Here is a 17,732-nt window from a genome sequence, read left to right as displayed (position 1 = left end):
CAGACTGTCCCTGGAGCCGAGGGGCGGCGGTCACAGAAGAGGCGGAGACAGCGGTGGAATACTTAAACAGCCAAACAGGTGAAGCCTCCTGATAGGACTCGGAAACTAAAGTTGTGGGTATGAAGAGTTTAAGTATTGATGGGGTGAATTCAGTGTCATTTTTGGATCGGTGAATCAGATTAGATTTGTACTGTGATTTTTACCAGGTAAGCATACTAAATATGCAAATAATAAATTTTATTAAATGTGCATAGATTTTTGTATATTTTAAGAGAAATTATATAAACACCACAGAAAATGTTACAATTTTGAATATTAGCCAATGCTTGTTTAAAATATAACTTTTAAAAATTGGCAATATTACTTTAAATATTTCGGAAAGTCATTTTTTTTTTTTTTTTTTTTTTTTTTTTAAGATTTTCTAAGTTCTAAGATTTTTCCACACAGTATAATCCAATATAATCATCCTGACTCATATGTAGCATTCATCTCTTTTCAGAGTGTCATCATATAGCTATCAGTCAACATTCAGCTCTTTCGTATGCTCCCTCGACTTCCTGTGGAGTCGCAGACATTAGCGGCGCAGCTGAACACTGGCGAACGACTTTGACAAACAGCCTTTCTGAAGCATGTGGCGCTGAGCAAATCTCCCAGAGAGATCCTCTCGCACAGGCACTTCCTTCAGAAGGCGTTTGCCTGGCGGGGAAGGTCTCTTAGGCAAACACACCTCCGTCAGGGGGCATCTGACATGACAGGAGGACATAATGGAGTCACACAGGACATAATCATAGTTTTGGTAGCCTCACTACTGAGGCAATGTGAAGTGTAGCATGAACGACAGGTGCAGGACGCCCTTCATTTAAATCTTTTATGTCTGTGTGAATGTTGAGTATCTGTTTTTGTTAGAATGTCTGTGTGGTTTTTGTTTTGTCCATACAATAAAAGTCAATTGGGTCCAATCACTGTTGTTTTGGACCCCATTGACTTTCATTGTATGGACAAAAATAGCAGTTCTTCAAAATATCATCTTTTGTGTTATGCAGGAGAAAGAAAGTCATGTAGGTTTGAAACATGAGGGTGAGTAAATAATAGCAGAATCTTCCTTTTTGAGTGAACTGTAGGTGCGTCAGAACTACTGTAATTGCGAGATTCTGACTTGTAAAAAGCGTTCATGTCATTGTAGAATTACAACTGGTAAATTCAGAATTTTCTAAGAGCTCCAACTTGTACCATGTTACCACTGTACCACCTGACCACTGCAGATTTACACACCGATCAGGCATAACATTATGACCACCTTCCTAATATTGTGTTGGTCCCCCTTTTGCTGCCAAAACAGCCTTGACCAGTCGAGGCATGGACTCCACTAGACCCTCTGAAGGTGTGCTGTGGTATCTGACACCAAGATGTTAGCAGCAGATCCTTTAAGTCCTGTAAGTTGTGAGGTGGAGCCTCCATGGATCCGACTTGTTTGTTCAGCACATCACACAGATGCTCAATTGGATTGAGATCTGGGGATTTTGGAGGCCAAGTCAACACCTCAAACTCATTGTTGTGCTCCTCAAACCATTCCTGAACCATTTTTGCTTTGTGGCAGGGAGCATTATCCTGCTGAAAGAGGCCACAGCCACCAGGGAAATACCGTTTCCATGAAAGAGTGTGCATGGTCTGCAACAATGCTTATGTAGGTGGTACGTGTCAAAATAACATCCACATGGATGGCAGGACCTAAGGTTTCCCAGCAGAACATTGCCCAAAGCGCCTCCTCTTCCCATAGTGCATCCTGGTGTAATGTGTTCCCCAGGTAAGCGACGCACAAGCACCCGGCCATCCACATGATGTAAAAGAAAACGTGATTCATCAGACCAGGCCACCTTCTTCCATTGCTCCGTGGTCCAGTTCTGATGCTCACGTGTCCACTGTTAATGCTTTCGGCGGTGGACAGGGGTCAGCATGGGCACCCTGACTGGTCTGAGGCTATGCAGCCCCATACACAACAAACTGTGATGCACTGTGTATTCTGACATCTTTCTATCAGAACCAGCATTAACTTCTTGAGCAATTCGAGCTACAGTAGCTCATCTGTTGGATCGGACCACACGGGCCAGCCTTCGCTCCCCATGTGCGTCTTACGGGTTTGGAACGACATGAAGGGGAGTAATTAATGACAAAATTTTCATTTTTTGGTGAACTATCCCTTTAATGGTACAGTAAAAAATGCAGTCTTTGTACTTTTTTAAGCAGTTCCACCAGGATGTCACTTTCTTTTTTTTCTTTTTTTTTTGTAATCAAACTGACTGGTTTTTGTGGATGTAATTTTGCTGAAAATTTTCAATGTTTTTAATAATTAGGATACCACCATATTTACCATATTATGTACCATAGATGTACAGTAGTAAAAAAAGCTTGTTTATTTTTGTGTCTTATAATTAGTACTGGTTAAACAGCAAATTATGCAAGATTGCAAAAAAAAAAAAAATAATAATTACATTGTGTTCTGCGATTGCAGAATCGTGAAAAATTTAGGGAAAGTTTAAGGCTGAACATTGTCATTTAAAATTAAATTATGACTGTTTTGGTGCAAGAAATGTTATGTGGACTTCAAGGGAAAAAATAAAGTGCTATTAATGTGTAGAATGTGTCCCCCTCAGCACGGATTTTAAGAAGTTGATTGGATTGAGGTCATTCCGCTGATAAGAGTAAAACGAGGATAAATGCAAGAGTAGGACATTCAGGTGCAGCTTGGTTATCGTCCCTACCGCGCAAGATAACAGCCTTTTGAAGTGTCTAGACTTCGGCATAATAACCATTGCCATCATTCTGCCGTGTTTAAATAGGCTTCATCCTCGTCCACACAGCCGAAGGCCGGCAGAAAGAAAGTTTAAGCTGTGCTTTAGCGAGGCTAATCGAACTAGCTCCTCTACAGCCCTGCCTGCCCTTCCCAGAGCACTTTGTGTCTAGTCCTTGTTTTTTTTTTTTTTTTCCCTCTCATTTTCACTCTGTGCGAACTTGCCCTTTTCTGATGCCCTATTGGAAATCATTGCACATTATTTTAAGTTCACGACCTACTGTTTGTGTGGATTTGTGTGCGTGTGTGTGCAAGAGAGTCTATAACTAAGAGCTACTTTGACGTCTGCACTAGCATGGAGCCTTTGTGAGAGTGTTCTCTCTCTATTAGGGGCAGCGTATGCCACACAAAAGAGCAGAACCCACTTGAAAACCAAGGTTGTGTTTGCTATCAAACACCAGTTATGTTGCAAACACTAGTTAGCTGCCTCGTCGTCTGCTGTCTACACGTGAAACGCTAGTTAGCTGTTCGCCTAAAGCTGATTCGTTTGAAAGGCTAATGGCTTGTTTGCTGAGATCAATGTTTGCATGCCTCTGAGAAAACTCAGTCAAACTTGTTTTCACACTTGTTCCTGCTTTCATGTGTCTTCTCTCATGTTATACCTAATAGCATAATGCTGAGTCAAATTAGCTGTGAGGTATTTGAATTAGCCTAGTATTTCTCATCCGCTGATGTTAAGTTGATTGCTGTTTGAGTACAGAGGCTTATTGTGTTTGAACAAATGTTGGCAGCAGGTAAAAATAAGACAAAATATCACTAATTAGCATAAAGACACATAGCAAATGCAGTTATTGGGTAAAACAGTTTGTATTTTGATTATTCAAATTATTTTTCTGCAAAGTGCCACTTTAATATGAAAGTATTAATATACAACTGATGTCAAAAGTGTGAGTTTATCAGTCGTTTTACGTCTTAGAATATGCTAAATCAGGTCCCATCAGATCCAAGAGTGCAAGTTAGTAGAACCTTTTCAGAATGTTTATCATTTAGATTTTAGCATTAAGCAAAAAACTTTGGCAAAATAAATTTCCGTCCATCAGTCTTGAGGTTTTAGCCGCTCTCATGAGACCCAACTCAAGCTAAAATCTGGCTGTCAAAACTTGAACATTATCATGGAACACAATAATGAAAACCTCATTTACTTTCAATCAGACAAAACCTCCGCCGAAAAGGACGCCACCCCATCATCAGCTCCATTACCTCCTGCACAACAGCATCCCTGCTCACAACATCAGCGTTTGCGTTCCTGATAAGAAAGAGTCTTAATGGGGCTCCTCGCATCAGGCTATTTATCTTGTCCCCGAGTCTGTCATTAGACGCAAGAAGGAATTGTACGTTCTCCATATTAGACAGGTGGAAAGCTTTTAACATATCCGTTTTGTGCTGATCTCTAATTGCTAAGTGACATGCTGATCAGAAATTGTCATTATATCCAAAAAAAAAAAAAAAAAAACTAAAAAAAAAAAACTAAAAACTAAATAGCAGAAGGAATGAGATCATGAAATGGTAAAATAAGGCTGTAATATAAACATGACTGTAATTATTGGTGCTTGCCAAGTCAGATTTACACTTTGTGGATGATAAAATTGGTGGGAAAATCCCATAGACTTCCACTAAAAGAGCGACCACATCCAGTCTTTTCATGCAAAACAGTAAGAAACACCCTAGAAACCACTTAGAGCAGGCATTCTCAACCCTGCTCCTCGAGGGCCACTGTCCTGCAGAGTTTAGCTCCAGCCCTAATCAAACACAGCTGAACCAGCTAATTAAGCTCTTCAGGATTACTAGAAAGCTACAGGCAGGTGCGTTTGATCAAGGTTGGAGCTAAACTCTGCAGGAAAGTGGCCCTCGAGGACCAGGGTTGAGAACCCCTGACTTAGAACAACTTAACAACCACAAACCTGCAAACCACCTAGAACACCTTAGCGACTACATAGCAACCCCCTAGCAACGACCCAGAACATCATAGCAACTGTCATGCAAACAACCACCCAGAGCAACTTGCAAAGTCTTGGCAACAATCAAAACACCACAACCATCTAGCAATCTCCCAGAACACATAGCAAAACTAACCAACCAGAACACCTTGGTAACTGCATAGAAATGCCCTGGCAACCACATAGCAATGTGTTAACAACCTCTCTAAACACTTCAGCAATTGCATAGCAACACCCTGGTAACCACTCAGAACACCACAGCAACCACTAAGAATATGCAGCAAACCACTCAGAACGCCTTGGCAAATGCATAGAAATGCCCTGGCAGCCACATAACAACACGCTAACAACCACTCAAAACACTTCAGCAATCGTAGTAACACCCTGGTAACCACCCAGAACAACACAGCAACCACTTAGAAATATGCAGCAAACCACTCAGAACACATTGGCAACTGCAAATCAATGCCCTGGTAACCACATAGCAACACATTAACAACCACTCAAAACACTTCAGCATCTGCTTAGCAACACCCTGGTAACCCCCTAGAGTGCCATCGCAACCAGAAATGTGTAGCAAACCACTCAGAACACCTTGGCAACAGCATAGCAATGACTGTTAGTGACTCACAAGAGCACTTCAGCAGCTGAAATGCCCTGGTAACCACCTAGAACACCTTGGAAACTGCATCGCAATGCCCTGGAAACAACCCAGAACACCATAGCATCCACTTAGAAACGTGCAGCAAACTACTAAGAACATGTTGGCAAATGCATAGCAACTGTAAATGACTAAGAACACTTTAGCAGCCGCAATGCCCTGGCAACTACATAGAACACCCTAGCAACAGAATACCATAGCCACTACCTAGCAACACAATAACAACCACTCTGAAGCTGCATAGCAACACCCTGACAACCACTGTGGCATCATGGTAGTGAGTTTTACATGAGCAACCTCTACTGATATTTGCTTCAGATTCCTCTGACCCACCTGTATCTTCAAATCCAAAGCAGCCGATCCTGCATCTTACAAGGGAAGACATGCGGATCGGCTACAGCGGGATTCTCTGTAGTGGAATGGTATGTGTGTTAATCCATCATGATTGTGTCGTATTTGTCAGATGAAATTGCTCCATGTGCTCTTAAAGACAGCACACACAAACACTGGTGTTATTGATCTAGACGAGCGCTCTGTTTATTCCAAATGTTTGTGAGCGCTTCAACAGCCGCTTGAGTTTGATAAATAGATCTGTAAACGCAGGCTATAATTTAACTGTTGAAAATGCCGTCAGCGCTGCGGATCCTCCGGATCTCTGCCTTTAGGAAGACGAGGAGGAAGATTCAAATTAATTTTTAAATATCTAATTTGAATTTTAGCATTCGCAGACAAACAACAAATGAATTATACATGTTAGCAATATACTGCATCAAGTGTATAGAGTGGGTACGAAAATATAACTAATTAATGCTCTGATTCCAATAATCTTGCGTTTGTAATAACAAAAGCAGCATAATGTTTTCATGAATATTGTGAAGGTGAAGCGCTTGTGTATGAGTCACGCTGTTTCTCATTTCAGTGTTTTCCAGCGCAGTAGAGACGGTCGAGGAAGGTGAGGTCCTGTGCGGCTAACCTTAGTGCACGGGTTCGTATAAGAACGTGCCGCGCCACCAAAACAACTTATTTAAAGCGGTGCGGGACCCTCGCGGCCCCCACACCAGCTGTCTTAGTAATCATATCGTTCCTCTCCTTCCTTGTCCCCGTTTGTTTGTGTTGGTATTGTTTTTGCAGTGTGTGATAATGCCTCTTATGTCATGTGTTGTTTCTGTAAACGCAGTGGACTGAGATCATGTTTATTTATGAAGCTTGTTTTATATACAGTGATTATTCAAAGTGCTTCAGAGCAATATGAAGAAAGTCATAAAGATCTAGCAAAAGGTTTAATGTGTTTATATATATATATGTGTGTGTGTGTGTGTGTGTGTGTATATGTATGTGTATATATATATATATATATATATATATATATATATATATATATATATATATATATATATATTATAATCCATCTTTATATTAAACATATTTATATATTTTTTTAATTTATTTATTTATATTTATTTTTAATTTAATATTTTTGTCCATCTTTACATTACTTTTATTCATTGTTCTTTCATTCATGATTTTGGACTTGACTTTTGTCTATATATATATATATATATATATATATATATATAATTAAATTATAGTCATTTTTAATTATTTAATTTACATTTTCATTTTATTATTTTACTCCAGTTGTTTTATTTAATTTTACATTTTCATTTTAATATTTTCATCAAATTTTTAAATTATTGAATTTTACATTTCTTTTTTAATATTTTAATCCATCTTTACTTACATGAAAATGTAAATTAAATATATTTTTTATTTAAATTATTTAATTTTCAAAGATTATTTATTTAATTGTATATTTTAATGTTAATATTTTAATCCATCTTTACATTTTAAGTTATTTAATTAAATTATTTCATTTTAACATTTTAATCCATCTTTATTTGCTTCAAAATATAAAATTAAATATTTTATTTAAATTATTCATTTAATTAAAAATAAATAAAAATAAATATATATATATATATATATACATTTTCATTTAAACTTTTAATCCATTTTTATTTATTTAATTTTACATTTTCATTTTAACTATTTAAGCCTTTACTTATTTAAAAATTATTAATTACATTTTTTTAAAAAGATTTTTTCATTTTAATAATTTAATCCATCTATACACTACTTTTATTCATTGTTCTTTAACAATGATTTAAGACCTTTGTTTTATTATAAATGAGTGCTTATTTGCATCATTATAATGTAAATTACAGCATCATATTGTTACAGTATTTCAAGCATCAGACTGCCGCAACCAACAGGTTCATCTTTCTATTTGCGGTTCTCGTAGTTTAGTGCTCATTAATTCCAGCACTTGTGGTTGTGCCAGCTGGTTTCATGTTTTATTCTGGATTTGTGCCACTCGAGACCAGCCGGTCTCATTAATTCAGTTTCCGTAAACATTTGCAGGTTTCCTGGTGTTAAATAATGCGATTAGTGCCCAGTAGGCCAATTCAGATGTTAGCCACAGACTGGACGTCATTTTCTCACAGCAGTCGTTGAATCAAATTACATACGTGTGAATGTGTGTGTGCGTCCACACGACCATGGTAATGGGTCTTCATGCGTTTTCCCTTGCTGCCGGTATCCATGGTAACGACAGGTCTATCATCGCTGACGGTCGAGAGGGTCTTGAGTGGAAATGATGGACCATCTCCATGCGCTTCAAATGACATACCCGCCCTCAAGGCACAGAGTTGCCGTACGGCAACGTATCTACTGCCCCCTAGTGTCTGAAGAAGTACTTGCATTTGCAGTAGGCCTAAATGAGAGGATAACCACAATAATGAGAAATAGCAATAGTGATGCTTGACTCAGCAAATAAAACTTGGTAAATAACAAGAAACTACATGAAAAAAAAAAATCACATTTTTGTTTTCAGTGTGCTGTTCCTTTAAATCACACTTTGATTCCATACTTTCCCTCAAGATTGAGGGGAGATTGAATGGAGCGTGGAGAAACCTGTTGAGGAGCTCTGGAGCAGACTTGGGAAATATATACGAGCATGTTGAGAATTCATTTCAGAGGCAGCTTCAGGCAATCAGCCTGATTACATTTTCAAGTGTTGTGTGTCGACATGGGGGAACGTGCTTGGCAGGGGGTCTGGATGCTTCACACGCTGAGCTCTGCTGCCATCTGTTGGACGCTGCTTGCGTTGGGCAGCTTTTGAAAGGTGACTGCATGGCCTGTGATTTTATTAGACATCAGTCTAAAACAATGGCCAATTTTGAAATGGTCATTTAAATGACCTGCAACTATCCATTGTTGAAGCTACTTTGAGCCTCTAGTTTCTCATGCTAGAAGCTGTTCATAATTTAAAATACCTAAACTACAGTAAAGCTACTTTTTTCTACTAACAAAAAGTAGCTGACTACTCAAAAGTGTAAGTTTACTTTAGTTTATCTACTGTAAATAATGAGTAGGCAGTTTGTAGAAGAATTGTTAGATTATTAGGCTATTGTGGTTATTTAAGTTTTCATTTTTTATTCAAATCAGTTGATCTGCATCTCAATGTTGTAAAAAAACATTATTATTTATTAGCCATTGCATTTGCATTTTAACTTCCTGCTGATTTACTAATGCTACATATGAAAGCAAGGGACATTCTAGGAGAAATAGATAATTACTAGAGATGCACTGATAATAAATTTCTCTGCTGATACTGATAGTTTGATTTTTCTTAAGGAAAATCCCAATCCCCATCCCAAATAATGCTGCAAACTATACAGGGAACCCTCTCATTTGGCACACTATAATATTAGAGGTTACAATTAACAACAGATGTATTTTATTCAACTTATATTTATTTTCAGATATAATAAAAACAATTCACAAGCTGTTTTATTGATGTCTTTCCGCAATTGAAACACTAATTGAGTGATTACATGAGACATGATTCATTTCAGAAAGTTGTCTTTATCGTTCAACATACCTTTTGATGTTCATGCTTGTTTTTTCATGCTTTAACTTGTATTAAAGTGGAAGAAAAGACGCGCACTTCACGTTGCCGCTTGAGCAATCTGTCACGTCACATTAAAGAGTATCAAAACGCCATTTATTGTTTGAATTTCATGATAAAATGGACAGAATTTGAAAGCTGAGACTTTGTTTCTTATCAGAAGTAACAATGCTCTTTGCGATTATTGGATGGGAGGCATGCTACAAATAATATTTGGTGTAGGGAAAACTGCGGACCTGGCAACCCTGGCTATAAGTATGGGTGATTCATAGGGTCAAAGAGCCTGATTTTATGTAGCTATTTTTTAACTGTTAATGCGTTATTTTGACAGCCCTTAATTCTAGGATATAATCGGCCCTGATCATTGGCTGTTTCTTAACAATAGTGAAAATAATACAGATATCAATTATTGGCCAATACATTGGTGCATCTCTAATAATTGCCTCAGAAATAACGCTATAATACTGCTTGTTGGAAAATATAACTTGTTAATTGAAATACAACACTATTTGGAAAATAGTCTCTCATGCTACTGTAAAATGTATTTAAGCTTGATTTTATAACTATTCCCAACAAGAGCCGTTCTTGCTCCATTACATCCAAACGTCAAAGTTAATTTCACCCCTATAGAGTTCAGTTAAAGTCTCTTGAATTGTGTCATTTCCTCCAGTCAAAGAAAAGAAAGAAAAACTCAGATTGTCATCAAGTCGTCCATAGAGATCAATCAATAGAGCAGCTGTGTAACGAGACACTGTATATTTTAAAGACAGGCAGTGGTTCTTAATAATAATGTCTCTGTTGTGCTTCCAAATAGTGTGCTTTGAAAATAAACCGAATAAATGCTTGACTGTTTGATTCTGCCAGAATCAATCTTGCACAATCTAGGATAAAAAAAACATGCAGCTAATCATGAGGGGTCTTATTTATGGAATTTCTATGTAAATTGCTTAATCTGAATCCATTCGTATGCAAATTGTCCCACTGAAATGAACACAAAAATGTATTGTAAGAAAGTTCTCTGTGTTTGAAATTGCACCAGAATTGATTCTGCTTGTGTTTCATGAATTACAATGATCAAATTGATTAAGTGCTAATTTCCTTTCAGGGCATGAGCTGCTTTCAACAGGAAGTTTAGTGAAGGAATTGTATGCTAGCTAATAAATAAGCACATAAGCGCACATGCATAATGAAACCGTGTTCGGTTTGCGTTCCTGTGCTTTAGGCTCTTCACCTCTGAGCCACCGCCACACACATGCAAGCATGTTGATATCTTGGCTTTCCTTGAAACTCTAGAGTGTTTATTCATGAGCTGATAAAGCAGAGGTGGTGACGCATTCACTATATACTGTTTATCAAAGCATAACGGCTGCTGTGCTTTTTATCACCTAGGAAAAAATCCCATGACTCTGTGTATCTGGATTCATGAAGCAGATATTATGTGATATAAATGACCCCTGATTATTAACGCAAGTGCTTAAATGCGCAGTGAAAGGCGATCTGGTGCTGACATCAGATGCAGGTTGCACTGGGAGTATTCCCTGTCCGAGGGAGGGAGTTTGGGGCCAGGAAGTGCATAACATCCCAACAGCCCCATTCCTCTTCAGATGTCCCGATGTGGATGGAGAGACAGATTACAGGGGGATATCAGAGCGCTCAACACCATTTGTGAAGGGATCAGTGATGCGTTCCCATCTCTAGTGGCTAGAAGATCAAGTCTGGATTGGCTTTTCTGGGTTGGCGAATCTTAAAATATAATCCAAAATGACATTTTAAGTGTAACCAAACAATCTGAGAAGTTTTTTTGTGTTCTTCATTTCACTATTGACCAGTTTTTGGTTTAGCACCATGGTACGAATCACATGCACCATCTCCTTCAGCACAGACGACGAGCCGGCCGGCCGCTCACGCCAAGGCAGCTTCGACGACCACTACAAGCGAGTGGTGTGGTCAAGAGATGGCGAGCAAGGCAAGTACCAGGAAGAGGGCGACGACTTGGATGCGTACGATGCGCCAGAAGACGAAGAGGTGCCCGACATCAGCCTCGCCACATTTTTTGGCGGCTGCTCCCTCCACGGCGGCAACCACGTCTTTGTGGACGACAAGTTAAGCATCCGCCGGTGCTTGTGGACGGTGGTCTTTCTGCTGGCGATCTCCATGTTCCTCATGCAGGTGGTGGACCGCATCATCTACTACCTGCAGTACGACTATGTCACCATGCTGGACGAGCGCAACGCCAAGAACATGTTGTTCCCTGCCATCACGCTCTGCAACTACAACATGTTCCGGCGCTCGCAGCTGAGCTACAGCGACCTGCTCTTCATGGGGCCGCTGCTGGGATACGAGGACAACATGGCGCCGGGAATCCCTCTGGCGCCTGAGCCCGACAGGCAAGGGTCTCGATTCAGCCTTGCCGAGTTCTTCAATCGCACCCGTCACCGCATGGAAGACATGCTGCTGGAGTGCAACTTCGCCGGGAAGGAGTGCGGTCCAGAACACTGGAGAGAGGTAGGACAGTCGTCCAGATAGACTCGTATTAAGTAGGAGTCGAGTTTTGGCCCCCCGGCGCTCAATCCATTCTCGGTGTGTTATTGTTAGGGCGGCTGACTTTATTTGTGAGAAGATAAATGGACTCGGCGCACTTGAGGCGTCAGAGAAGATGAATAGGTGTTCTCACTGTATCTAACAGGAATCAGAAGCCATTTATTCTTTGTGTTCAGCGTTGCAAATGAAAACAGCCCCCCATTATTACCCTTTGACTGCTCATGATTGATAATTATATGGTGTAGCTTGCTTTTGTATAACACATCGGTCTGTTTCAAGGCCACTCAAGGGATTTTTTTTCTCTAGACTTGCTGTTGAAGTTTTGGCAGTGTGGAAATTGGTCTCTGGCAAGTGTTTGCATAGATTTGTCAGATATGATGACAAGGTTATTGTGGATTGTTCTTCAGGATTGTGGATAGGGTTTTTTAAGGATAAAATCTGCCTGTTTGCAGTTTTTTTTGTCAAAATGAACCATTTTAAGATGGAAAATATAATGAAATGTCAAAGCTTTTGAAGAATGTTAGCTGTTTTTTGCAATATTGAATTGAAATATATACATACTGAAATAGTGGTAGAAAACAGATTTATTAATAGAAAATACATATTTTCGATCAAATATTTGATATGAAATATTTAAAATATATATTAAATAGTTTAATAATTTGCAAAATTCAATCCACGTAAATTTTTGTTATAAAGACCTATTGTTAAAGAAATTATTATACGTAGAAAAAATACATCTGCATTATATTAAACTGCAGGAAGCTCCCTTGCAGTAGGATCTTCACATTTGGAGGTGTTTGTTATCAAAGCATTTCAAAACTGCTAATATAAGATGTGAGTATTCTGTGCAGACTATCGCTGTATCACTCTTCCCTCAAGAGCGTGTCTTTGCAGCTAATCCCTTTATGCTGATGAAAAGAGGGCTGCCTGTCTGTGAAATAGGCATTTTGTTTGTCATTGTTGCTGATCTCAAGGTTTCTAGCCGGCGCTCATGCCATTCGAGATCTCCCGTGAGTCGAGCTCTTATTGAGCTGAGTGAATTATGTGGTGCTTCGCCATAAAGGCCAAGAATATATCTGGTAGCGCTTATTGAAGAATCGGTTTAGAGCACTTAAGTATATTTAGTCTCCTGCCTGGTAAGTGCATATGGGGTTTTAAACGCCGCCGGGCGTGCTCTGATAATGGAGGTTTATTATCTGATGCCTCCGGTGGGATGTATTATCAAGCTACTTAAAAGGTGCAGAACGGATAATCTGCTATATGCACACAAACAAAGCATCCCACGACCATAAATACATGATATCTGTATTACATAATCCACATTTAATGGTTCAACTAGCGTATCAGCTCATATTAGCCAGCTCAGTCAGTCAATGCTAGTGTTCTTGCTAATCACCACCTTGTTTGCTAAACATTCTTGCTACACTAAGAATGCGAGTTCACTGTTTGCAAGTCTCCATCGATTGAGAGATATTTAGAAGAGCGCTTGAGCGGGTCGATATAAGGTGGGCCCCTGCCAAGCAGACGGACGGCTCATCTTTCCGTCTCGGGGCAGAATTCGAGTCCCACTTCCTCTAGCTCCATTAGACGAGGATTTTTTTTCACCTCCAGAGCACAAGCTCAAGTTTCGCCGTTCTGCACGCCCAGTCGTGCAGTCAAGTAGGCAACTACTTGGGTCAGAAAGTACAGTAGATGACGTTAGTGAGAATTCATGGGTAAAAAGAAACATGCATTATCTATTGTCAATAGTGTAGCAATGTATGAAGTACAGCTCGCCAAGCAGCCATACAGATTTCTGTTGGTCAATGTAGCGAAATCGTACGACCATCTGAACCCTTTGTGAAATCTGCAGGGGGAAATATTTCACCCTCACTCCGTTTCCTAATCAGACGTTATGCGATAATCCAGCGACAAGCATTTTGTCTGTTCACACTAGATGCGACGCAACAAAATCAATCAAAAATCTCCGCAAGCACTCACAACCAAACTGGATAAGTACAAAATATTACACTATTTTAACATTACTAAAAAACATACTGAGTGACTGAAACAATCTATGTCAAAAGTTCTGTTCAGAGAGGACTAGTTTTCTAAATGTTGTTTGAGTTACAACTCTTATGACTCAATGTCTGTGATTTCATGTACGGGATTCATGCCGAAGATTGGTGCGCAAGCGGTAGCTCAGGAAGGGCAAAAACACATGCAAGATGTCGGAAGTGCCGTTACGCAAAGGAAACTGGCGGTGCACTAAAGAGAAAAATAGAGAAGCGTACCGGCTAATTTCAAGTGCTGATCGCAGACATTTCCATTCAGACAGGATTCGATTTCTCAGAGCACTGTTGAGTTTGCCATAGGTAATTTGCGCTGGAATTTTTACTGAGGTTGTGTGAGAAAAACACAGACTTGGCAGATTTGTAAACATGATTGCCTGGATTCCTGTTGAAATTACTAGATTTCGCCCCTGAAAATTCACCGAACAACTGTAAATGTGACTGTTAGCAAGTAGCAATTTCTTAAGCCTCGTTCAGACTGTCAGTCCAACTCCGATTTTTGTGCATATCTGATTGAAATCCGATCAGATTTAGCAAGTGTGAACGGCAAAAATCACATGAAATGCGACATTTACAAATCTGTTTTTAGCTACATTATGAGGATTGAAATCCTATTCAAATCTCTTTTCAGATTTTGCGTGGTTTATGTGATTTTCTCATGCCATGTAAAACATAAACGTCAGATGCTGTTATAGGAAACATGCTGAAAGTCGCTGCAGAAACAATATTGTGTTATTGCAAAGTACCAATGCATTTATTGCAGAAAATGAAAAAAGCGGCATGGACATGATTAAACGGTTTCGATACACAATGTGGACGTCAATAATTTTAGACAGAGATGCACCAATCGATCGGCCAGGAATCAGAATCAGACAATTTTCACGCGGAATGTCACAGAATTTGTCAAATTTTGGATGAATAAATCAAAAGTAAGTCAGTACACTTAAATCACTTCACAATATGGACTAGTGTTTGTGAATATTAAACTGCAAGAAGACTATTTAAATATGAATCCTGCATGTTGCGTGTCTCTGTGTGAATGAATGGCGCAGACAAGCAAATACGTTTATTACACACATTGAAACACACGTGATGTTCGCGCTGTTACTATATGATGACATGAACACTTTATCTCCAGAGCTGCTCTGAGAGTCACTTCATGAGCATTTTACCATTTCATTTGAGAAAAACTATTGTCATTTCATATACATAGAAACTTCTCTTCACAGCATCCCGTCAAAATAAAAGTTCGGTATAACTTGTGACAGAAATATATTAGGATATTGTATAGTACTGTGTACTATTGTATTACTATTGTAGAGTATAATGTGTGTCTTAATGTAATGCTGCTACTACTAATAATAATAACAGCAACAATACAATAATTATTAAAACTTTATTTTTAAATTTTTCATCCATGTTTTAATTTTAACAGTAAACCTCTGTTGTGCAGCACCTTGTTTGCCAAAAAAAATGAGAGGGTTTATTTAAATTTAATTTGATTAAAAATAAATTAATGTTTTATGCTTTGAATTGATTGCCAGAAAGACTAAAATACATAACACAGAATTTCTGTAATCACCTATTTTTTTTTTTTTTAAATAATAAATTAAGTTATTTTTTTATTAATTCAATTACTTAGATGTGTTTTTGATTAAATAATTCAAATGGAATCTAGAAAAATTTAATCGGAATATGTGAAAAAATAAAAAGTATTTTATACAGCCCTAAAATGTCATTGTTAAACTTTTAATAAATTGCTGTTAAATTGTATAAGTTTCCTGATTTCAATGATTTAGATATGCTTTTTGAATACTGTTTACGTACCTGAAAAAGCTGTTTATTTCACGTCTCTTTATTCTATTGCATTTATTTGTGCTGTTTTTTTTAAATTTGTATCTTTTTTCTTATTTTATTACTGTTTTTTTTACTTGTTTTTTCCGGAATCGGCAAAAATCGGTATCGGGAGATCACACTAACAAAAAATCGGAAATCGGCCAAGAAAATTGCAATCGGTGCATCTCTAATTTTAGATCACATTCCAATCTGACAGTGTGAACGTAGCCTTAGTGATCAAGTTTCATATTTTCACCTGATGGACAATAAAGTCCCACAGACTTGCATTGAAGAAGGGACTCAAGTCGTATATAAACACTAGGACTGGCTATTTTTTGCCTAGTAACCACCCACAACACCCTAGCAACCAAATAGCATAGTTTTCCAAGGGCAAGCAGTAGTTTTCTTTAGAAAATGTTCATATGTAGTTCTTCACAGATGGATTTCTTTTGCCAGATGGTGTCTAAGCATGCTATTCATTGCTAAAGGAATCTGTGTTATCTGAACTGCTGAATTAGGCTAGAAAAAAAGACTATCAAATGAAATACAGTTAATTATAGATGTGGAATCAATAAGTGGGTTGTCATTTAAGACTCTTTGAGATAAAAGTGTGCTGCGCTCAATGTCTGGACTTTATCTGAAGCTGTATTTGCTGTCTAATGTGTTAAGAAGTGTGTGCTAGTGTTTAATTTGACCTTGAGTGTATAATCTTAACTTGATCTTCATGGTTTACCGGTGGATCGGCACTGATGACAGCAGCTCATCCAATATTAACGAGGCCAGAAAGCACATTTCACAGCAGCTTCTCTCCAGCTCTGTCTCCGGTCCCTTCATAACCCTCAGAAACGCTTACGCGGCGCTCTGGCAAATGCTAATTCATCGCACGGCTATTTAATGATGACAGCGATCGCACTGAAAGCTTCCAGTGTTTGACCAGAGGCTTTGTTGGCATGAATGTGTGGACTTGTAAAATTCTTCCTTTAAAGACTTCAAAAATAAAATAGGACTGTTGAAAAAGAAAAAAATTAATTGCATGATTTGTTGTTAGGATGTTCTGGGTATTTGCTAGGGTGCTTTCCCCAAGTGTTGCTATGTGGTTGCTAGGGTGTTTTGGGTGGTTGCCGGAGTGCTGCTATGTGGTTGCTAGGGTGTTTCACCAAGTGTTGCTTTGGATTGCTAGGGCGTACTGGGTGTTTGCCAGAGTGTTTCTATGCGGTTGTTAGGGTGTTTTCCCAAGTTTTGCTCTGCAGTTGCTAGTGTGTTGTGTAGTTGCACGGATGCTGCTGTGCAGTTGCTATGGTATTTCCCCAAGTGTTGCTTTGCTGTTGCTAGGGTGTTCTGGGTAGTTGCTAGGGTGTTGCTATGAAGTTGCTAGAGTGTTTTCCCAAGTGTTACTTTTCAGTTGCTACAGTGTTGTGTATTTGCTATGGTGCTGCTATGCGGTTGCTAGGGTGTTTCCCCGAGTGTTGCTTTTCAGTTTCTAGGGCGTTCTGGGTAGTTGCTAGGGTGTTGCTATGCAGTTGCTAGAGTGTTTTCCCAAGTGTTGCTTTGCAGTTGCTACAGTGTTTTGGATGATTGCCAGAGTGTTGCTATGTGGTTAGGATGTTTTGGGTGGTTACAGAGAGTGTTGCAATGCAGTTTTTAGGGAGTTCTTGGTGGTTGCAAGAGTGTTACTGTGCAGTTGCTAGGGTGATCTGGGTTGTTGCTACGTGGTTGTTAGTGAGTCCTAGGTGGCTGCTAGGTGCAGACAAGTTACATGCCAAAGTTTTATATTTAGGATTAGTGGTTTAAGTTACTTTGTGCGCAATAGTGATAGTGATGCTTCAGTAAACAACACTAATGACTAAGGGAACTACAAATTAATTTCTTTAATCACAGAAGTCTC

The 17,732-nt window shown here is 38.8% G+C and overlaps 1 protein-coding gene across 8 annotated transcripts in view; it reads left to right on the top strand.

Annotated features, from left to right (window-relative positions):
- Window positions 1–17,732, top strand: part of asic1b (acid-sensing (proton-gated) ion channel 1b) — a 199,592-nt gene that overhangs the window by 124,919 nt on the left and 56,941 nt on the right. Inside the window, exon 1 of one of the 8 annotated variants that reach the window (XM_051907280.1) lies at window positions 11,006–11,921. The exons of 6 other annotated variants lie outside the window; for them this stretch is intronic. In XM_051907280.1, coding sequence (XP_051763240.1) covers window positions 11,262–11,921 — 660 coding nt within the window. In that variant the 5' untranslated portion in view covers window positions 11,006–11,261. Of the gene's footprint in view, window positions 1–11,005; window positions 11,922–17,732 lie in introns of those variants that run through there. One more of the 8 variants, XM_051907279.1, reaches the window with a different exon arrangement.

Source organism: Ctenopharyngodon idella, chromosome 10 (genome assembly GCF_019924925.1).
Source record: "Ctenopharyngodon idella isolate HZGC_01 chromosome 10, HZGC01, whole genome shotgun sequence".
Taxonomy (NCBI): Eukaryota; Metazoa; Chordata; class Actinopteri; order Cypriniformes; family Xenocyprididae; genus Ctenopharyngodon; species Ctenopharyngodon idella.
Note: the sequence above shows the minus strand (reverse complement) of the source record. Positions and strands in the feature narration are given on the sequence as shown.